Below are 24,070 nucleotides of genomic sequence, written 5' to 3' on the forward strand. Positions count from 1 at the left end.
ACAATAACAAAAAAAAGTTTTCAGGCCAATAGCCCTGATGAAAATAGATGCAAAAATCCTCAATAAAATACTAGCAAACGGAATCCAACAACACATCAAGATGATACACTATGACCAAGCGGGATTTATCCAACAAATGCAAGGATGGTTCGATAAATTCACGGAAATATGGATGAAACAAAGTAAATTTGAATCTGATTTTCATCTTTTCCTAGTGAACTGTTAAAAGGTTACAAACTAGTCTGAGAAGTCCCAATCTCCAGCTGAATATGCAGCCTGATGGCAGAGGCATATAAAATAGACAAAAATAAACAAAAAACAAAATTTCTTTACCTGACACTTTGTCAAAATGGAGTTATAGATTTTACAATATGTGAGTCATTATAGTAAGCAATGTATGCTTAGCAAATATTAATATTTAGGAGTTTCTATTAAGTAAGATTTAGTTAAAATTTGTCCATATTAATAATTCCATTTAGTTTCTGGTAGTACAATATTTGGTACTCATAATTGAGTATAATTTTTTTTTACCAGAATAAAAAGCTGTTGCAATCATTTTAAACCCTGTCCCCTAAGAGAAATCTGTAGCAGGTGGGTCCTTGTATTTCCTTGAGGGAAGAAAGATGCACCATATATTTATTCTCTTCAGTTTTACTATTAATGTAGTACATACTCAGATCCTCATTTGGCTCCTTTATGGCTGAGAGGAGAATGTGAAGATAGAAAATTTCCCACCTAACATTTAGCACCTAGTAGTGAATTCTATCATTCTACCCTTAGTCATTCTCTATGTTCCACATTCATTATTATCTCTTCATTAATATTTTAAATATTGTGTTATATTACATCTTTATATGAAAATTAGGTCAACAAATCCTTGCTCCAATTTGACTTTTTTCCTGTTCAAGGAGAAAGACCTTAACCTTAAGAACATTAAGAAGGTTGAGAAAATTTTGAGTTTGGGGGAAAGATGTAGTAATTGTACTTAGATATTTACAGATTTATTCTCTGTGACTCCAAAGGAAATAACAAGAACCAAAGAATAAGGGGTAGTGGAAGGCAGATATGAGGAATAAATAATCAACAGCACTGCTTCAAATGGAACTTCCTTAACACTAGAAATGTCCAAGACTGAACAACTACTAGTTACAGTGTTTTAGAAAGGATCTGAGTGTACAGTAGGGAATTTGAGATGAGGATCTATTCTCATCTATGATTCTAACAGTTTTATGAGTTGGGTAAGTACTGTTTTATAAACTGGAGAATAACAAATGAATGGTATATGTGATTTTCAGTAACTTTTTAATTTATAAAGTACCTTTAGAACTATAAGAGGTAGAATAATCAGACAATCATGTTAATGAAAGAGAATTGTTACCTGTTTGGAAAAAGACTCTAGAAATAATTGTCCGACACAATGGGCATGGAGTGCTTGAAGGATTGTCTTTGGCCAGAGTCCGTAAGCAGGGCTCACAGAAGATGTGATGGCAAGGGTAACACATATAAGGGTTGAAATAAACGTCCAGACACACTGCACAGATGTAGCTATCCTTTTCTTCTGCATATTCATTGTCTTCATCTGTACTCATCTCATTATTCAAAGTCTGCAAAACATAAGAAAACTTTTTTTCTTAATTTAGTATGAGATTGGTTTCCTTAAGATAGCCTTTATATTTTGTTAAAATGAACAAAAATATTTGAGAAGCATATAAACTGTGGCATATTCAAAGTGCCAGAAATGCTACCTTTCAAAGTCAAGAAACTAAAAATATACATGAAAACCCAGAAGCCTATTTTTCTTTTTAGTATTGTGACACAGTGCTAAGTGCTAAAATATACCTAAACCTATTAAGTATACCTGTATTTTGGCTTAATCAACACTAGATAGGTGTTAGGTGTACCAGTCCCAGAATTATGTAGATTCTCTATCTACCCCATTCCTACCACAGCAAATAAACTGGTTGTCACAAGGTTATAGAGTTTTAATATGAGCATCCATGCATGATGAAAAGTGAAGGCAGAAGACGTCATACTTCATTCTCATACTGCGTGTGGAACATTCTCTATTCTATATTTTGTGTCTTCCTGGACCTCAAAGAAAGAGCCAAAGCCTAAGGGGTGTCAGGAGGAAAGCAAAGCAAAGAAACTGAGAGTAATTATGGGATTAGCCTTGCTATGGGGAAACATGATGAGCCTCTCTCCCCTCCCAAATGGAATTGTTAGGAAAAAGATACAGCAGGTTCTTGAATAATGTCATTTCATTCAACATTGTCTTGTTATAACGATGATGAGAAAAAAAACCGATTTCCAGCTGGGGCTGCTGTCTGTGTGGAGTTTCTGTCTGTGCGGAGTTTGCATGTTGTCCCCACGTTTGTGGGGGTTTTCTTTGGGTAATCCAGTTTCCTCTCATATCCCAAAGATGTGCATGTTAGGTGCACTGGTGTGTCTAAATGGTCCCAGTTGGGGTGAGTGTTGGTGTGTGTGAGTGTGCCCTGTGGTGGGATGGTGTCCCATCCAGGCCTGGTTCCTGCTTTGTACCCTGAGCTGCCAGGAGAAGCTCCAGTAATTATCTTGTTTTATTCATCTTTTGTAAATGTATGTATGTATAGCTCACATTTATTTCAGTGTTTAATATTAGAAGTGTTTTGGTCTTTAGAAGTTTGGTGATGCTTTTGTGATCAGAAATAGGCTGTAAAAATTGAACTCTTTATTTATATCAATTAGCCTATGGTAAAATTGGTGGTGTTATTTCGCTTGAAGTCACTGATAGTAGATTGGTGCAAAAGTAATTGCGGTCTTTGCTACTAAACTGCAATTACCTTTGCATCCACCTAAAACATCACCAGTAGGTTCTTGGAAATGGTGACTTTAAGCAAAATAAATGAGGATTTACTGCAGTTAGGAAAGAGGCAGCTCAGAGGTTAGTATTAATAGTAGAAGGTTTGTTAGCAGAATTCCTGTAACTCACAACTTCCTCATTTGTGAAATTGCTGTGAGGATTAAATGGGGTAATCCACTTAATACATTTAGTATGGCACCTGGCACATAGTAATTAATTATCAAAAAATGTTAGCCACGGCCATACTTCTCTACCCTCCCCCATCCCTTCTGCTCTTTCTCTACAGGTTCTGTAGTTTTTGCTAAAGCCTTGAGAATGTTTTTCTCAAACCAAGCATTTAAAACAGTGCTTATAATATAAAACATACTATAAGTGTTTACTGTTATTATATTCTATTATTATTATTATTATTTTGACACCGAGTCTTACTCTGTCGTCCAGGCTGGAGTACAGTGGCGTGATCTCTGCACAGAGCCTCTGCTTCCTGGGTTCAAGTGATTGTCCTGCCTCAGCCTCCCAAGTAGTTGGGATTACAGGCATGCGGCATGGTGCCCGACTATTCTTTGTATTTTTAGTAGAGACAGGGTTTCATCATGTTGGCCAGGCTGGTCTTGAACTCCTGGGCTCAAGTGATCCACACGCCTTGGCCCCCAAAGTGCTGGGATTACAGGCTGTGAGCCACCACACCCAGCCTATATCCTATTTGTATTCTTAAGATTAATCTTAAGTGTTAACAAAAATAGTTGAAGTTCAGTATCTGTAATCTCCCCCTTCTGAACAAGACATTATATTCTCAACTCCAAACACAAAGACTGCCTTCTGCCCCTACTTGTCAGGAGCATGTTCCTTAAAACTGTTAATCTATGCATTTTAACTATATTTTATTCTTCTGCTTATTTTCATTCTTTGGCTTATTTAACAATGCTTTTTCATATTCCTTATTGTCCTCTTTGTTTTTATTTTGTTCTTTATTTCCATAGGTTTTGGGGGAACAGGTGGTTTTGGTTACACGAATAAGTTGTTTAGTGGTGATTTGTGAGATTTTGGTGCACCCATCACCTGAGCAGTATACACTGAACCCAGTTTTATCCCTCACTCCCTTCCCCCTTTCCCCCTGGGTCCCCAAAGTCCATTGTGTCATTCTTATGCTTTGCATCCTCATAGCTTAGCTCCCACTTATGAGTGAGAACATACGATGTTTGGTTTTCCATTCCTGAGTTACTTCACTTAGAATAATGGTCTCTAGTTCCATCCAGGTTGCTGAGAATGCCATTATTTCATTCCTTTTATTGGCTGAATGGTATTCCGTTATATATATATATATACACACACACACGTATATATATATTCCGTTATATATATATACATGTGTATATATATATACACACATATACACCAACAGTGTAAAAGCATTCCTATTTCTCCACAGCCCCACCAGCATCTATTGTTTCTTGACTTTTTAATAATCGCCATTCTGACTGGCATGAGATGGTATCTCATTGTAGTTTTGATTTGCATTTCTCTAATGATCAGTGATGTTGAGCTTTTTTTCATATGTTTGTTGGCTGCATAAAATTGTGAGAAGTATCTGTTCATACCCTTTCCCCACTTTTTGATGGGGTTGTTTCTTTCTTTAAATTTAAGTTTCTTATAGATTCTGGATACTAGACCATAGTCAGATGGGTAGATTGCAAAAATTTTCTCCCATTTTGTAGCTTGCCTGTTTACTCTGATTATAGTTTCTTTTGCTATGCAGAAGCTTGTTAGCTTAATTAGATCCTATTTATCAATTTTAGCCTTTGTCGCAATTGCTTTTGGCGTTTTCATAATTAAATCTTTGCCCATGCCTATGTCCTGAATGGTATTGCCTAGGTTTTCTTCTAGGGTTTTTGTGGTTTTGGGTTTTACATTTAAGTCTTTAATCCACCTTGAGTTAATTTTTATATAAGGTGTAAGGAAGGAGTCCAGTTTGTTTTCTGCATATGGCTAGCCAGTTTTCTAAGCACCATTTATTAAACAGGGAATCCTTTCCCCATTGCTTGTTTTTGTCAGGTTTGTCGAAGATCAGATGGTTGTAGATGTGTGGTGTTATTTCTGAGGTCTCTGTTCCATGGGTCTATATGTCTGTTTGGGTACTAGTATCATGCTGTTTTGGTTACTGTAGCCTTGTAGTATAGTTTGAAGTCAAGAAGCATGATGCCTCCAGGCTTCTTCTTTTTGCTTAGGATTGTCTTGGCTATATGGGCTCTTTTTTGGTTCCTTATGAAATTTAAAGTAGTTTTTTCTAATTCTGTGAAAAATGTCCATAGTAGTTTGAGAATAGCATTGAATCTACAAATTACTTTGGGCAGTATGGCCATTTTCATGATACTGATTCTTCCTATCCATGAGGATGAAATGTTTTTCTACTTATTTGTGTCCTCTTATTCCTTGAGCAGTGGTTTGTAGTTCTCCTTGAAGAGGTCCTTTACATCCCTTGTTAGCTGTATTCCTAGGTATTTTATTCTCTTTACAGCAACTGTGAATGGGGGTTCATTCATGATTTGGCTGTTTGTCTATTGTTGGTGTATAGGAATGCTTGTGATTTTTGCACATTGATTTTGTATACTGAGAGTTTGCTGAAGTTGCTTGTCAGCTTAAGGAGGTTTTGGGCTGAGACTATGGGGATTTCTAAATATAGAATCATGTCATTTGCAACAGCGACAATTTGATTTCCTCTCTTCCTATCTGCATACCCCCCCCCTTTTTTTTTTCCTCTTGCCTGATTGCCCTGGCCAGAACTTCCAATACGATGTTGAATAGGAGTGGTGAGAGGAGGGCATCCTTGTCTTGTGCTGGTTTTCAAATGGAATGCTTCCAGCTTTTGCCCATTCATAATTTTTCTTTCTCTTTTTTTTTTTTGAGACGGAGTCTCGCTCTTTTCCCCAGGTTAGAGTGCAGTGGCGTGATCTCGGCTCACTGCAAGCTCTGCCTCCCGGGTTCATGCCATTCTCCTGCCTCAGCCTCCCGAGTGGCTGGGACTACAGGTGCCCGCCACCTCGCCCGGCTAATTTTTTGTATTTTTAGTAGAGACAGGGTTTCACTGTATTAGCCAGGATGGTCTCGAACTCCTGATCTCATGATCTGCCTGCCTCAGTCTCCCAAAGTTCTGGGATTACAGGCGTGAGCCATCGCGCCCAGCCTTAATTAGACCATTTATAATATCCCTTTTGTTTTCTGGATCTGTTTTTCCTTGTGTGAGGTTGTTTCTTCTTTTACATTATTGATATTCCTCAAAAGTCTGACAATATTTGCTTTATTTTTATATACAAGGGATTAGGTTTATTAGTATAGTTAGCTGACACAGATTCCCTCACTTGTGTAGGTCTTTTTCTGCAACAGATCACTACTCTGAATAGAGAAATTGACTGCAAATCCTAAATGAACGAAGTATGTCAATAAACATGTGCCTTTTGTGTATATAGTGGGAAGCAAGCATACAGGCTGAGGATTCTCACAATTGCTAAAATATAGAATGTTTTCCTAGGGAGTGAAGGACTTACTTCACTCATGAGAACTGCCTTTCCATGCCCACCATCAATCTATTTCCAGACTCTGCTTCTCCCTCCAGCTCCAAGAACCAGGCATGTCCTTGAATTTAGGAAGGAGTTCCCATGGTGTTGTCAGAGTGTAAACGTCAAAGCTAGCTATTCTTTACATGGGAAGTGGAAGGGCAGGATCAAGACTAGGCCAACTATTTAGCAGGTTATCTAGTAACAATTATAATGTTCACACCTGTGGCTCTAAACCTTTACTGCCTATCAAAATCAGCTGGAGAGCTTGTTAAATTAATGCTGGGCCCATCCCTAGAGTTTCTGCTTCAGTAGATCTGGGATGGGGCCTGAGAATTTGCATTTTTAATAGGTTCCCAGGTAATGCTGATGCTGTTGGTTCACACTTTGAAAACTGATTCATATCATGACCTATAATTCCTGCTACCTGGCTGATTTTTTTAAACAATGTTCAGATCATTTTAATGAATACAAAGTTCCCCCAAAGTCCCACTGTTCTAGATCTTATGGCACCTGCCAAATCTTGTAAAAGTAAAGATTCAACTGTACAAAATATTTGTTTTATTTTGACTGCTGCTAGTTTGTTTTCATAATAAAAGGCCGCAGGCATCCCTATAACTTGTATGCCACTCCTCACTCACCTATTAAAAGGAAACACTTCTTCCTCAGCTGGATAATACTCTCAGGAGCTTAAATCATATATTCTGCATTGCTCACAGGGTACATGATGTACTTATGACCTCAGCCAGCCCACCCAATGGGAGCAGGAAAGGTCTAGACTTTGAAAAACATTTGTATTTTAAATTTTTTAAAAAGTGCACTTCTAAATAATTTCAAGTTTATAGAAAAGGCACAAAGAATAGTATAAATAACTCTACCTTAGACTTAGGTTCATCAATTGTTAACATTTGCCTTTATCATATTTTCTTTCTCATTCATATTATTTCATATAATCACACTGCATATCACAATAATCAAAATCAGCAAATTAAACATTAACACAATAGTATAATGTATAGTACATCAAATTTTACCAATTTTCCCAGTGGTGTCTTTTATAGAAATCATTTTTTAAATGAAATAAAGAATAATCTTTATTGTCAAAAATGTGGTTAGGATCCTTCACAAAAATGTGAAGGATGCTTGCTTCACAAGCATGTGGCCGAGGACTCAACCTCAAGGTAACCTTTTTATAGATACAAAGTTTTTTTTTTTTTTTTTCAAACAACAGTTTTAGGTTCACAGAAAAATTGTGCAGAAAGTACAGAGAATTTCCATATACTTTCTCTACACACGCACATGCACACACACACAGTTTTGCCTATTATTAACATCTTGCATTAGTGTGGTACATTTGTTACAAATGATGAACAAACTTTAATACATTATTGACAACTGAAGTCCACAGTTTACATTAGGGCTTACTCTTTTTTTGCACAATTCTATGAGTTTTGTCAAATGCGTAATGTCATGCATCCTAATTGATTTTTGATCTTGAAATTATTCCAGGTCTCTGATGAGAACTCTCAATTCTATATCAGTTTGTTTTTTCTTGGGCATTTAAAAAATCAATTTGCTTCATTTTCTAAATAAATGCAAATCCAATTGTTTTTTTACTGCCTAGAAATTCCTGAGTCTGTTCAATGGTATATTGAGTCTGAGTCTGATGGTATATTGCTGTGTTCCAGTAGTATGATACATTTATTATTTTAAAAATATACCCTTTTCTATAATCCCACTTTTAACTATCAGCTGAAAAGAAACAGAGTAAGTATCACTTTGCTTTCACTAAAATTTGTCTAAAAAAGTATGTATAAAGTAAATGAAAATTTTCACCTAGTCTTATTTTATATATGTATGTATGTGTGTATATAATAGTTCCCCCTTATTTGTGGTTTCACTTTCTGTAGTTTCATTCGCCATTTACCTGAAAATATTAAATGGAAAACTCCAGAAATAAGCAATTCATAAGTTTTAAATTGTGTGCCATTCTAGGTAGCATGATGAAATATTCTGCCATCCTACACAGGATGTGAATCATTTCTTTGTTCAGTATATCCACTTTGTATATACTACCACCTGTTAGTTATTTCATACATGTCTCAGTTATCAGATTGGCGGGTATGGTATAATAAAATATTTTAAGAGAGAAGAGGGAGAACACATTCACATAACTTTTATTACAGAATATAGTTAATTGTTCTATTTTTTATTGTTAATCTCTTACTGTGACTAATTTTTAAGTTAAACTTTATCACAGGTTGTATATATAGAAAAAAACATATAGTACACATACAGTACACATAACACAGACGGTGCCCATTTTAAAATGGTTCAACTTAGGATGGTGTGAAAATTATATGCATTCAGTAGAAACCATACTTTGAGCACCCATTGATCCATTCTGTTTTTTACTTTCAGTGCAGTGTTTAATAAATTACATGAGATAGTCAATACTTTATTATAAAACAGGCTTTGTGTTAGAAGATTTTGCCCAACTGTGGGCAAATGTACTAATGGAAATGTTCTAAGCACATTTAAGGTAGGCTAGGCTAAGCAACACTTTTTTGGTAAGTTAGGTGTATTAAATGCATTTTTAACTTATATTTTCAATTTAAAATGGGTTTATCAGGACAAAAACCCATAGAAAATTGAGGAGCATATGTGTGTAAACATATATATATATATATATATATATATAGGGTTTGGTACTACCTGCTGCTTCAGGCATCCACTGGGGGGTCTTGGACCATATCCTCTGTGGATAAGGCAGGACTACTGTGTGTGTGTGTGTGTATACATATATATATGTGTGTGTGTGTGTCTAAATATGTATATATATGTGTGTATATATGTATATTTATATATATTATATATATATGAATATATATAATGTATAAATATACATATATATATACCTCACTTGATCATGCTTGGCTTTATTGCGTTTTGCAGATATTGCTTTAAAAATAACAAATTATAGGTTTGTAGCAACCCTGTGACAAGTCTGTTGGCATCACTTCTCCTAATAGCATGTGCTCATTTAATATCTATCAGTATTTTTTTAGCAATAAAGTAGTTTTAAACTAAGACATACATTTTTTACACATAATACTATTGCACACTTAATAGACTACAGAACAGTATAAACATAACTTTTTATATGCACTAGGAAACAAAAAAACTCATGCAACTCATTTTATTGTGATATTTGCTTTACTGTGATGGTCTGGAACCAAACCAATAGCTCTGAGGTATGCCTGTATATGTGTGTGTACACACACACACACACACGCACACACATATATATAGTTGACATGGGTTTGAACTGGGTGGGTCCACTTATATGTGGATTTTTTTCAATAAATATAGTTGGCCCTCCATGTCTGCAGGTTCTGCATCTGCCATCAAACATGAATCTAAAATGCAGTATTTGTGAGAAGTAAAACCTGTGGATATGAAGGGCTGACTTTTCATATATCTGGGTCCCAACAGGGCCTACTGTAGGAATTGAGTATGTGTGGATTTTAGTATTTGCCAGGGGGTGTGAAGGGTCGCTGGACGCATCCCCCTTGGACATTGAGGGACATATCTGTATTTCAGTGCAAAATTAATAAACTTAACAATATTCTCTTGGATTACAGAAATATACCACAGAAGTAAAGGATAAGCATTCAAATTGCCTTCTCCATCAACACAATTATATTTCATATATTCAAGACTCTTAAAGATTATATTAGGTTAAGTACTAAATGTGTTTGATTTATATATTTTTATTTCTAGTTTAATGGTTAAAAATAAGTGACCTAAGCTATAGCATATCCAAAGTCTTGTATCTGTTGCAATCTGAAGAATGCAGGGACAATTTCACAAAAATGTCACTACCTTAAACCCTAAATATCAGAGTGCATTAGAACACCATAGTAAGTTCTCAACAAATTATGCATGGATGAATAAATATTCACTCAGACCACACATTGTCCTCTGCAATTAAGCCTCTTCTGCAGTACAAACATTTCCAGAAAGGGACATCTCACTTTCTGCAGTATCTTGGTGTGAGTTTATTAAATCATATTCCTCTTTAGCAAAATAAAATGATAGGGTATTTGTAGGAGATAAATATTTAATGGGTCCTTTAGGATAACAATTCTTAAGTGTGATTCACAGATTCCTGAGAGCAAAAAGACCCTTTCAGAGGATTAATGAGGGCAAAAGTATTCTCATAATAATACTAAAAGCTGGGGACAGTGACATGTGCCTGTGATCTCAGCTATTCTGGAGGCTGAGGCTATAAGTTCAGAAATTTGATTCCAGCCTAGGCAACATAGCAAGACCCTGTTTCTAACAAAAAACAAAATAAAAACAACAAAATAATATACTGAGATGTTATTTGCCCTTTTCACTGTGTTGGCAATTGTACTGATGGTGTAGAAGTAATAGTGGGTTAAATTGCTAGTGCCTTAGTGTGAATCAAGGCAGCGGGCCAGACTTTACTGAGTCATTATACTCACTTATGGGAAAAAAAGAAAAGCTCATTGCTATTAAGAATATCCTTAATCAATCTGGAAAAATATTAATTTTTATTTTTATTGTTTTTGCCCTTTTAATAATGCATGTGACAGAAATGGGAAGTATCCATAAAGCATTTCAGCTGTATACCAAAGCATAATGGTTATTTTGAGTAAAAAAAATTTTTTTTTTTTTTTGAGACAGTTACGCTCTTGTTGCCCAGACTGGAGTGCAATGGCACGATCTTGGCTCACTGCAACCTCTGCCTCCCAGGTTCAAGCAACCTCAGCCTCCTAAATAGCTGGGATTACAGGCATGCACCACTATGCCTGGCTAATTTTGTATTTTTAGTAGAGAAGGGGTTTCACCATGTTGGTCATGCTGGTCTCAAACTCCTGACCTCAGGTGATCCACCCACCCCAGCCTCTCAAAGTGCTGAGATTACAGGCGTGAGCCACCATGCCTGGCCGAGTAAAAGCATCTTTGTTATTATTTGAATTGTGAGCTTCATTAGCTTCTTTTTTCATAGAACATCATTTTTACTTAAGTGTCAGACAAGCTGATTATTCAGATTTGGTTATTTGGTAGACATTTTCACAAAAAAGAACAAAGTAAATCTGTCACTCCAAGGGAAACAACTGACGGTATTTGCTGCCAATCAAAATGATAAAATTTGAACTTTCAAGCAAAAGTCAGAAGTTTGTAAAATTTGTTTTTGCTTACAGATTCCCAATACTTAATGACTTTTGTTAAGTGACTGGTGATGATATTAACAAATACTTTTTGACACTGCATAATAAAATATGTCAACATTTAGAAGAGTTAGATAATTCAGTAAACGAATATCTTCCAAATGTCTAATGCATGATGTTACAAAAATCACGCATGGGTAAATGAACCACTCAAAGTGCAAAGACAGACCCATGGATTTTAATGTAATAGAGTATTTAAAGTTAGTATCAGGTGTCAAGACTACATTGCAACTAGCCTTTAAAATCTAGTGCTTGTCAAGTTTTGCTGTAATTATCAAAGACAAATATCCACAATTATTCTGAAAAGCTATTATACTACTATCCCCTTTTTCTGACTGCATGTCTAGCTAGATTTTCTTCACATAATTCAACTAAAACAAGTGGCAATAGACTGCATGCAGAAGCAGATATGAGAATACATGTGTCTTCTATTGAGCCAAATTCTAAAGAGATTTGTAAAAATGTAAAACAATGGCATTCTTCTCGAGTAGTTATACAACATGCAATAGTTTATTATCTTTATATGAATGCATAAATATCTTAAATTTTTTAGTTTTAATTTTTAATATGGTAAATATTTATAATCCATGTCGACAAAAGTTCGTTGGGCTCTCAAAAAATTTTAAGATTGTAAAGGAATCTTAAGACCAAAAGGTGTAATAAGAACTGACACATTAGGAAACAGAAAGCAAAGATTTGAGCACTAGACATCTATTAGGTACCATATTAGAGTTTATAAGTACTTAATTGGCAATATTGTCAATATCAATGATAATAGTAAATAAGATTATTTAGGGTAAAAATTCAACTTAGGATCTAAATAATGATAAATTCTATCTATCTGAGACCCAAATAAATAAAAGCTCAAAGAAGAAGAAGTAGTAAAAAAAATGTTGGCATGCTGTAGATTTTAGGACAGAGGAGAAAAAATATTTAGTACAGGTTGAGCATCCCTAATCCAAAAATCCAAAATCTGAAACTTTTTGAGTGCTAAGACACCACAAGTGGAAAATTTCACACCTGACACCTTTGCTTACTAATGGTTCAATGTACAAAAACTTTGTTAAACAGAGTAAACAGACAACCTATAGAATGGGGCAAAGTATTTTCAAACTATGCATCCAGCAAAGGTTTAATATGCAGACTCTATAAGGAACTTAAGTCAACAAGCAAAAAACAACCCCATTAAAAAGTTAGCGAAGGACATGAACAAACACTTTTCCAAAGAAGACATACACATGGCCAAAAAAGCATTTGAAAAAATGCTCGACATCACTAATCAGGAGACTGATACTCAGATAAATGCAAATCAAAGCCACAACAAGATACCATTTCACACCAGTCAGAATGGCTATTATTAAAAAGTTAAAAAATCATAGATGCTAGTGAGGTAGCACAGAAAAGGGAACACTTACACACTGTTGGTGGGAATGTAAACAAGTTCAGCTACTGTGGAAAGCAGTTTGGTGACTTCTCAAAGAACTCAAAGCTGAATTACCACTCAACCCAGTAATCCCATTATTGAGTATATACCCAAAGGAATATAAATTGTTCTACCATGAAGACACATGCACATGTTATGTTCATCGCAGCACTATTCACAATAGCAAAGACATGGAATGAACCCAAATGCCCATCAATAGTAGACTGGATAAAGGAAATGTACACATACACCATGGAATACTATGCAGCTATAAAAAGAATGAGATCATGTCCTTTTCAGCAACGTGGATGGAGCTGGAAGCCATTATTCTAAGCAAACTAACACAGAACAGAAAATGAGATACCACCTGTTCTCATTTAAAAATGGGAGCTAAGCATTGAGTACATATGGACACAAGGAAGGGAACAACAGACACAGGAGCCTATTTATGGGTAAAGGGAGAGAGGAAGGTGAGGATCAAAAAACTACCTATTGGGTGCCATGCTCATTATCTGGGTGATTAATCTATACAACAAAACCTCATGACACACAGTTTACCTATTTAACAAACCTGCACATGTATCCCTGAACCTAAAAGTTAAAAAAATGTTAAAAATAAAATTACCTTCAGGCTATATGTATAATATGTATATGAATCATAAATTTGATGTTTAGACTTGGGTCCTATCTCCAAGATATCTTACTATGTACATACAAATATTCAAAATTCTGAAAATACCCAAAGTCTGAAAAACTTCTGATCTCAAGCATTTTAGATAAGGGATACTCAACCTGAATTTACTTCAAAAAGCCACACCCAGATATAGTACCATTTTATAGATCAATCAGCTTTTATTTACAGCGCATTAGATGATAAATAACTTCATTTAAAATGAGAAGAGCTACTAGAAGACCCCAGATGTAAGTTTTCACTGAACACGGCACCAGCTTTTGAGGTTCCTGTGTTTTCTTTGCAATCTGAGCCAGACCTACACACATGCAACCACGTCTAAGGGACCTGCAGTTGGTATTGTGATTTTGGTGCCACCTACTCCTGTTCCTGTGTGGGTGTTTTCCAGCACAGAAAAGTAGAGATAATTACCAACAATCAGTGAAACGGAACCACTCCAAGCTATGTTGCCTTACTGATGCTGAACGATTAACAACACTGCAAAGTAACAAGTTACAATGAACCCCACCAACACAGTTTTTGATGCTAAATGTCTGATTGAACAGAGATGCTCCCCTCCACTTCCCTGTGGTTTGATGCTTTCTCTTATTTTCATTGCTACTTCCTAATTCAGGTTCTTATCTTTATATATGCTTAACAAATATTTGAATGTGTACTACGTACCAGGTACTGTCCCAGGCTCTAACAATACAGCATAGAACTTTTAGGCTAATGGAGGAGAATAAGAGGGTGCTAAGAAACCATGAAACGGAGGAACTCTAATTAGTCTCCAGTCCAGAAAGGCATCTGTGAGGATGTGCTATTTAAGTTGAGATCTTGTTAGAAATCTTTTTGTTACAAGTGGCCAAAAATGGAACTCAATGTGGCTCAACAATTAAAATGGAATTTGTTGGTATAAGACACTGAAAAAATCCAGAAGTATATCTAGTTTCAGGTAAGAACTTACTCAGTAGCCTAAAGGACATCTCTAAGAACCTGAATTTTCTTGTTCTGCTATCTGTGATGACAATTTTCTCCTAATGCCTAGCAGCTTCATTCTCTCTCCCTTGCACCCTCAAATGGCTCTGGCAGCTGCAACTCTCGCATACTTGTACCATCATACTATCCAAAGACATAAAGAGGGTCTTTTCCAGTGGCTCTTGCATAATATCGGATATCCATTCTCTTTCATTGGCCTGAAGAGGGTTTGTTTACCTATCCTTAGGAAAAACCCTATCCTCAGGGAGACAACTGACACTAAATCATTTAATCTAATCAGAGCACATGGTTATGGCTATAAATGGGGGAAAGGTGAATTTTCTAATGGAGAATCAGGAGATTATTGGTAGAAGATGGTAGGAATCGATACTGAAGATGTTTCCCAAAAATGTCCACTAAACCAGACCATGTCAGATCTGAATGGTATGTACAAATTAACCAGGAAAAGAAGAGAAAGAACATTTTGGGCAAAAGGAACAGTTTATGAAAAAATCTTCAAAAACAGTAAGGACTTTGGAGCCACTGAGAAACAGGAAGGTAGTTTGGTTACAAAAAGATAAAACAGGAAAGAGGAGAGAACTTGCAGACTCCTTTCAGAATTTTGGACCCACACTCTAGTTCATGTACATGTACATCTCCATCTATTTTTTTTCCTACCTGGAGGCAGGAAACCATAGGTCTTTGTGTCTCAAGGATTGGGTACTATACTTTAGTACATGCCATATTGGACACAAAGCAAGTACTTAGTGACTTAAATTCCAATGTGTGATGCAGATCTATGCTTTTACAGTTTGGTTAGTATTTAGTTTGAACTATATCAACCATAACTTACTTCCTCTATCCCAAAGAGCCAGGCTAACAGCTAGCATATTTCAGATCAAAGTAACTGTAATTTATTTTCTTTTGTTTGGTAGAGATGGGGTGTCACTTTATTGCCCAGCCTGGTATTGAATTCCTGGCATTAAGTGGTCCTCCCTCCTAGGCCTCCTAAAGAGTTTGGATTATAGTAAGCCACTGTGCCCCACCCAAATAATCTGTAATTTCTACCATGAAATTCTTCTTGGTATTTTTAAGTCTGAAAGTGATAAAAAGTGTATTACTATCCATTTACTTATAGTTGTTCACTAAGCACATTATTCTTCCCAGGTCCTTAGCTAGATTATATATCCAGAGTTCCTGTGAATTAGGTGTGGCAGAAGAAATGAATTACTGATGTGACTGAGTTTTAACCAAAGGAATGTAAGCAGAAGTGAGATGCGCCACTTCCAGGGTTAGCCCATATACAATAAATCCTTTCATTAGTGGTCCTCCACACTCTTTCCCCTTCCAGATTGAGGCAGATGAGTGGCAGTAGAAGTCACATACTGAAATATGATAGAGCTAGAAGATGGAGGGAACCTGGATCTCTGGATTGCCATTTACAAAAGAACTATGTGCTAATTAGGACTTCACTTGAGTGAGAAATAAAAATTTATCACAAAAACAACTGAGATCTGGTATTTATCAGTTATAGCAGCTAATGTTATCAAGTACTACAAAAACTGTTATATCAGTAACAGGGTTTCTTTTTTTATTGCAAAAGTATTTTGCAGTCATAACAAAAACCTAGAATATGAGGCACTGGTTTAGCAGTGAGGAGACTGATACTCAGAGGCTAAAAGATTGAGACATATATTAAGCAATGACAAAACATTTGGTAAAATGTCATCTACAATAACATGGTAGGCAGACTATGTGTGCCCCTGTAGCCTAGATCTCTAGGGGAAGTGGCTGAAATGAAAGTAATTGTGAACATTTACTTTTAATAGTTTAAACCATATGACAAATTATATTAATTTCTGAATGTGGATCCAGCCTTGCATCCCTGGACTAAATCCTATGTGGTTGCGGTGTATAAATAATTCTTTTTATACTTGTTGAATTTGGTTTGCTAATACTTTGTTGAGGATTTTTACATCTATCTTCATGAATGATACCGACTAGTGGTTTTCTTGTAAGTTTTTTAATATGAGGGTAATGCTGGTCTCATATAATGAGTTTGAAAATATTCCCATCATAGATACCCATCTGAGAAAGGGCACTACAACAAATCTGGCAGGATCTTATTTTTTTTTTTTTTTTTTTTTGAGACGGAGTCTCGCTCTGTCGCCCAGGCTGGAGTGCAGTGGCGCGATCTCGGCTCACTGCAAGCTCCGCCTCCCGGGTTCACGCCATTCTCCTGCCTCAGCCTCCCGAGTAGCTGGGACTACAGGCGCCCGCTACCACGCCCGGCTAATTTTTTGTATTTTTAGTAGAGACGGGGTTTCACCGTGTTAGCCAGGATGGTCTCGATCTCCTGACCTCGTGATCCGCCCGCCTCGGCCTCCCAAAGTGCTGGGATTACAGGCGTGAGCCACCGCGCCCGGCCCAGGATCTTATTAAGTGTAAATTATAAGAAACTCTCATGTAGTCAAAGTTTTATGAATTCTCCAGGCCTTTGTTCCTTTGACTGTTAAACGACATTTTCGCCAAAAGATGAATGGAAAAATTAATATAAATATAAAAGCCAGTCAACTTGATACTGCTAAGAGTTGGTAAAGAATAAACTGAATGATTTTTTAAAATATAAAGGTTTGAGTGGTTGCTGAATTTATTTATATATATTACTAAAATAGAAGCAACTAAATCCCCATTTTGTTTATAAAGAACCTATAAACAGGTATAAATCAGATAGATTATAACATTAAACAAATCATTTCAATATATTAAAGAAAATATTAAAAAGTTCAAGAGATCTCCAAGTATTAATTATTAATAATTAAAACAAACACACTACAATATTAGAACCACATTTGGTGAAAAGGTCCAATATTAGTATTTTCTACCAAAATATTAAAAAAACAAAAAAATTTACATTATGGAGGCTAAAACAGTCTGACAAACTATTTTCCATATAGGAAGAAACGGGAAAGAAAATATTGTTTTGGCTTCTTCATATATATAAAACAAATCTAAATCAATTCTATGGTTGATGGGATCACGGCTTTCATTATGTACTCTGAGTGAATATGTTTTCTGCTGAATTCAAGAAATACTTTCTTACCAATTACATACAATCATATAAATTATGCTAATATAGTAGGTGGAAAATTATTTTCCTATTTTGAAAACTGCTGGCTAAGCCAGAGTCCGTAACATTGAAGGTATATAACTGCTCTTTTAACTTTCAGGTAGTCAAAGTTCATGAATTCTTTAGGCCTTTTACATTCCTTGCCTTTGTTCCTATGACTGTTAAATGACATTTTCACCAAAATATGGAAATACATCTATTAATGTTGGAGGAAATACATTAATAGACTTTTTGATTACGTGGAGACTGGCATCTGGATTAGGCTGGAAGGAGGGTTAAGGACAGCAAGGATGAGACAAGAAGAGGGCAAATTATTCTGCTTTATAAAACAATGGATAAGAGAGAGTTACCGAAGGAGGAGGAGAGCAGAAACACAAGCTAGAACAGGACTAGGAGAAGAATGCATTTGCCTATGGGGGAGTCAGCTGAAGAACTTTTAGAAAAAGTGAAGTTTAATATTCAATTCTAAGATGTTTCTAGTTCTGCAGATTAAGTACTCATCTTAGTCGTTATCTCTAAGACTTTAGTAAAAGGTTGTTGCATATTCCAATTTTAAGTTACTGGTAACTGAAGAATACAGAAAAATCCCCCTTTATATTTTTACTCTGAGCAAGGTGGGAGTAACATAGGAAACCAGTCTTGGGTGGCAAAGTGCCATATTCTGGAATAAGAGATGACAGGAAACACTACCAACTCCCACCAAAACTTACTCCTCAGAAACACTGAACCATTGTTCCTTGGAAAAACATAGAATTAGGTTCCTCCAAGCCCCTGGCCACACTTTTGTGAAATAATCAATATATAACTTTGTTTAATGTTTGTTGCTGTTTAAAGACACCTCATTTAAATGCAAAAACTGTGACCTGACACTAAACAGACTACAAAATGACACTTGTCTATAGTAATAGAACTGAAACAAGAAGCCAGACTGTTGCCTTGTTTGACCTCAGCTGGGAATATGCACATAAGATTACAGTTTTTTGCTGTTCTGTGCATGTCAACGAATGATTACAAAAGCACTGTGAGTACTGATTTTGGAGTTACAAATAAATTTTAGTGAGTATGCAAATTCACAAATGTGGAACTCACAAATAATGAGGATTGACTGAATCAGTTATTCAAAGCTCTCCATAAACTAGACTCTCTTCACCTTTCATTCTTCCTATGCATAACTGCACTGCAATCAGAATAGCCTTGGCTTTCTTCTTAGAATAGCTGAAATTTGTATCTTGATTCATACTATCAAGCTCTTCTAAAATTCATACTATTAAGCTTTCTAATCATTTCCCACAAATTTAAAAATTTCTTCCAAAGTCCAATTAAAGATTCATTTCTGAGAAGACTACCTGCTTCAGCCATACTGCTTCCTGCAATTTAGCAGATTACAGATGGTCCCCAACTTATAATGGTTTGACTTGAAATTTTTTGACTTCTCACTGGTGCAAAAGTGATACATGTTCTGCAGAAACCATACTTCAAGTCCCCATGCAACCATTCCGTTTTTCACATTCTGTGCAGTATTCAATACATTACGTGAAATTGTCAACACTTTATTATAAAATAGGCTTTATGTTAGATGATTTTGCTAATGGACGCGTTCTGAGCACGTTTAAGGTAGACTAGGCTAAGCTATGTTGTTTGATAGGTAAGGTGTATTAAATACATTTTTGACTTACGATATTTTTAAATTATGAGTTTATCAGAATGTAACCCCACTGTAAGTTGAGGAACATCTATATTTTGAGGGCTATATGTATATCACTCAGATTTATACTAAACAACACACTTACTCATACTTAGCTTTTTAAGTCTTCTCTGGATGCCTTAAAATATTCTGTTTTCCCAGTTAGAGAATAAGGATTTCAACCATGTCTTTTAATTAATCTTCATTTTGTCTTTCTCTATTATACATTTGGAATCAAAGAATAGATGTCTAAATATTAACACTAATTTTTAAATGCAGTTTAACCAAGTCTTAAGTGTCAGAAATAGCAAATAGGTTTCATGTCCTAAGCCAACCTAATTAAATCAATACTGATATTATTAAATGAATAATGACTACCCAATATATTTAGAGTATTGTGTTGAGATTTCCTGAGGGCTTGTCTTATACTAGATGGGAAAGAGCCATAATTGGTTATTAATGCCTGCAAAGGGTACAGAAAGTGAAATGACAGAAAGCATGAAGGGATTTGCTATCCTTTGGCTCACAGTTAAGCTTTTTACAATAATTTGGGGGGATATTTTGGATTACATTAACCATTTTATGGTCACATCTTTTTTTTATTTTTATTTTTTTATTTTTGTTTTATTATTATTATACTTCTTTAAGTTTTAGGGTACATGTGCACAACATGCAGGTTTGTTACATATGTATACATGTGCCATGCTGGTGCGCTGCACCCATTAACTCGTCATTTAGCATTAGGTATATCTCCTAATGCTATCCCTCCCTCCTCCCCCCACCCCACAACAGTCCTCAGTGTGTGATGTTCCCCTTCCTGTGTCCATGTGTTCTCATTGTTCAATTCCCACCTATGAGTGAGAATATGTGGTGTTTGGTTTTTTGTCCTTGTGATAGTTTGCTGAGAATGATGGTTTCCAGCTTCATCCATGTCCCTACAAAGGACATGAACTCATCACTTTTTATGGCTGCATAGCATTCCATGGTGTGTATGTGCCATGTTTTCTTACTCCAGTCTATCATTGTTGGACATTTGGGCTGGTTCCAAGTCTTTGCTATTGTATGGTCACATCTTTTTAGAGGAAACTAAAAAGTACATATTTCCTTTTTATATATAGGTCATATAATCTTTCTGGTTTTAGTTTAAATTTACCTCCCTTTTCAAAATGTCCTACCTGCTATGCTGGCTAGCCTATGTATTTTATCCTTTCATTCAAAAGCAGACACCTAAATTAATGTTGTTTTTGTTAAAGCTTCCACAGTTTTTTACATATATTATTTATGATTGGAACCTGCCTTCCCACTGTGATATCATCAACGGTATAATACATACTCTTTCAAACAGTTGTTTTTGATTCTCAGATTGAATTATAAACATATTATTATTTTGTGAATAAACAATCTCACAGAAAACAATTCTTATGCAATTGGGTTTCAAGAAATCTACCTTTTTATTTAGCTTAGCTCTTTTTTTTTTTTTTTTCTGGAAGAATATATTTAATCTAGCAAATATTGACACATAAGTAAACCAAGCACAAGTCATTTGCAGGATAAATGTTTGTATATATTCCTCCTTATATTAACTTAGGTTAATTTTCTTTTATTTATTTATTTATTTTTTTATTGATCATTCTTGGGTGTTTCTCACAGAGGGGGATTTGGCAGAGTCATAGGACAATAGTGGAGGGAAGGTCAGCAGATAAACAAGTGAACAAAGGTCTCTGGTTTTCCTAGGCAGAGGACCCTGCGGCCTTCCACAGCTTTTGTGTCCCTGGGTACTTGAGATTAGGGAGTGGTGATGACTCTTAATGAGCATGCTGCCTTCAAGCATCTGTTTAACAAAGCACATCTTGCACCGCCCTTAATCCATTTAACCCTGAGTGGACACAGCACATGTTTCGGAGAGCACAGGGTTGGGGGTAAGGCCACAGATCAACAGGATCCCAAGGCAGAAGAATTTTTCTTAGTACAGAACAAAATGAAAAGTCTCCCATGTCTACTTCTTTCTACACAGACACGGCAACCATCCGATTTCTCAATCTTTTCCCCACCTTTCCCCCCTTTCTATTCGACAAAGCCGCCATTGTCATCCTGGCCCGTTCTCAATGAGCTGTTGGGCACACCTCCCAGACGGGGTGGTGGCCGGGCAGAGGGGCTCCTCACTTCCCAGTAGGGGCGGCTGGGCAGAGGTGCCCCTCACCTCCCGGATGGGGCGGCTGGCCGGGTGGGGGGCTGACCCCCCCACCTCCCTCCCGGACTGGGTGGCTGGCCGGGCGGGGGGTTGACCCCCCACCTCCCTCCCGGACGGGGCGGCTGGCCGGGCGGGGGGTGACCCCCCCACCTCCCTCCCGGACGGGGCGGCTGGCCGGGTGGGGGGCTGACCCCCCCACCTCCCTCCCAGACGGGGCAGCTGGCCAGGCAGAGGGGCTCCTCACTTCCCAGTAGGGGCGGCGGGGCAGAGGCGCTCCCCACATCCCAGACGATGGGCGGCCGGGCAGAGACGCTCCTCACTTCCTAGATGTGATGGCGGCCGGGAAGAGGTGCTCCTCACTTCCCAGATGGGATGGCGGCTGGGCAGAGATGCTCCTCACTTTCCAGACTGGGCAGCCAGGCAGAGGGGCTCCTCACATCCCAGACGATGGGCGGCCAGGCAGAGAGGCTCCTCACTTCCCAGACGGGGTGGCGGCCGGGCAGAGGCTGCAATCTCAGCACTTTGGGAGGCCAAGGCAGGCGGCTGGGAGGTGGAGGTTGTAGCGAGCCGAGATCACGCCACTGCACTCCAGCCTGGGCGCCATTGAGCACTGAGTGAACCAGACTCCGTCTGCAATCCCGGCACCTCGGGAGGCCGAGGCTGGCGGATCACTCGCGGTTAGGAGCTGGAGACCAGCCCGGCCAACACAGCGAAACCCCGTCTCCACCAAAAAAATACGAAAACCAGTCAGGCGTGGTGGTGCGCGCCTGCAATTGCAGGCACTCCGCAGGCTGAGGCAGGAGAATCAGGCAGGGAGGCTGCAGTGAGCCGAGATGGCAGCAGTACAGTCCAGCTTTGGCTCAGCATGAGAGGGAGACCGTGGAAAGAGAGGGAGAGGGAGACCATGGGGAGAGGGAGAGGGAGAGGGCTAGCTTAGCTCTTTTCAAATGCAATAACTGCAAGTTACATTTTTAAAAGTATAAAAATACAATACAGCTGTGAGAGATTAGATTTTTCTATAGCTAATTAGCTACTTTTAATCCCTGTAAGGATTAGGATAAAATATGTCCACTCCATTGATAACAAGCTAGGCTATCTGACTTATTTTGTCGAAAGGAATGTGAGTGGAAGCAATTGAAACCATGTATAAACAGATTTCCTTAAAGAGTCATTGCATGGTTCTACCATGGCACTTTTACCTTGGTCTTAATAATGACATGTCTGTTATAGTGGATGCTCCACCATTCTAGATCTCTTAACTAGATCCTTAGTTAAGAAGTCACTAAATCAGAGCAGCAGCCAACATGAAACATGAGAAATAAATAAATCTCTGTTGCTTATAAGCCACTGAGATTTAGGGGCAGATTGTTACTACATTAACATGTAGTAATTAATGTAGTGACTAATACAAAAACTGGTATCAGGAATAGAGGTACTTATGTAACATAGTCTGAAATATGTGGCAGTGACTTAGGAAACTGTTATTAGAGGTTGAAAGATATAAATAAAAAATAGAACTCATACACTGGTGACGCATATGGTAAAAGTGTCACCTGTAGTAAACTGGCAGACGATATAGAGCAAAATGAGCTTAGAAAAAAGAATTCAGTAACATGCCTTGGTTGCTACTGGCTGCATTTAATATGGTACAACAAGAAAAAGATAAGCTCAGAAGGAAATGATCTGGTTTCAAACATCAACAAAGGAAGAAAGAGAAGAATCTAGAAATTATAGGACCCCCAGAGTTAAAGATAACAGTTTTTTCTCATGCTCAACCAGTGAAAGATAAAAGTTAAATAAGCTCTGAGAAACAAAGGCTGACCCAGAATCAAAGACCAAATCTAGTATACCTACACCTTGGAGATACTGCGGGTTTAGTAATAAACCATTTCATTAAAGTGAATATTGCAATAAAGCAAGACACACACATTGTTTGGTTTCCCAGTGCATACAAAAGTTATGTTTACACTATAATGTAGTCTATTAAGTGTGTAATAGCTTTGTGCTTACAAAACTAATGTACATGCTTAATTAAAACCCACATTACTGCTAAAAAATCCTAATGATCATCTGAGCCTTCAGTAAGTTATAATCCTTTTTGGAGGTGAAGGGTCTTGTCTTGATGCTGATGGCTACTGACTGATTAGGGTGGTGGTTGCTGGAGGAAGGAATGCCTGTGACAACAATGAAGTTTTCTGCATTGTTAGACTCTTCTTTTCACAAAAATTTATCTGTAGTATGCAATGCTGTTTTATAGCATATTATCCACAGTAACACTTCATTCAAAATTGAAGTCAATCCTCTTAAATCCTGCTGCTGCTTTATCAATTAAGTTTATGGAAC

General features: G+C 37.1%; 1 protein-coding gene across 6 annotated transcripts in view; it reads right to left on the reverse strand.

Annotated features, from left to right (window-relative positions):
- RNF180 (ring finger protein 180) overlaps positions 1 to 24,070 on the reverse strand; it is a 213,742-nt gene that overhangs the window by 46,099 nt on the left and 143,573 nt on the right. For 4 of the 6 annotated variants that reach the window (XM_063811209.1, XM_054684342.2, XM_054684343.2 and 1 more), the window contains one exon: positions 1,379 to 1,622. In XM_063811209.1, coding sequence (XP_063667279.1) covers positions 1,379 to 1,622 — 244 coding nt within the window. The remainder of the gene's footprint in view (positions 1 to 1,378; positions 1,623 to 24,070) is intronic. The other 2 variants (XM_063811210.1, XM_527201.9) reach the window with 1 other exon arrangement.

Source organism: Pan troglodytes, chromosome 4 (genome assembly GCF_028858775.2).
Source record: "Pan troglodytes isolate AG18354 chromosome 4, NHGRI_mPanTro3-v2.0_pri, whole genome shotgun sequence".
NCBI classification, from domain to species: Eukaryota; Metazoa; Chordata; class Mammalia; order Primates; family Hominidae; genus Pan; species Pan troglodytes.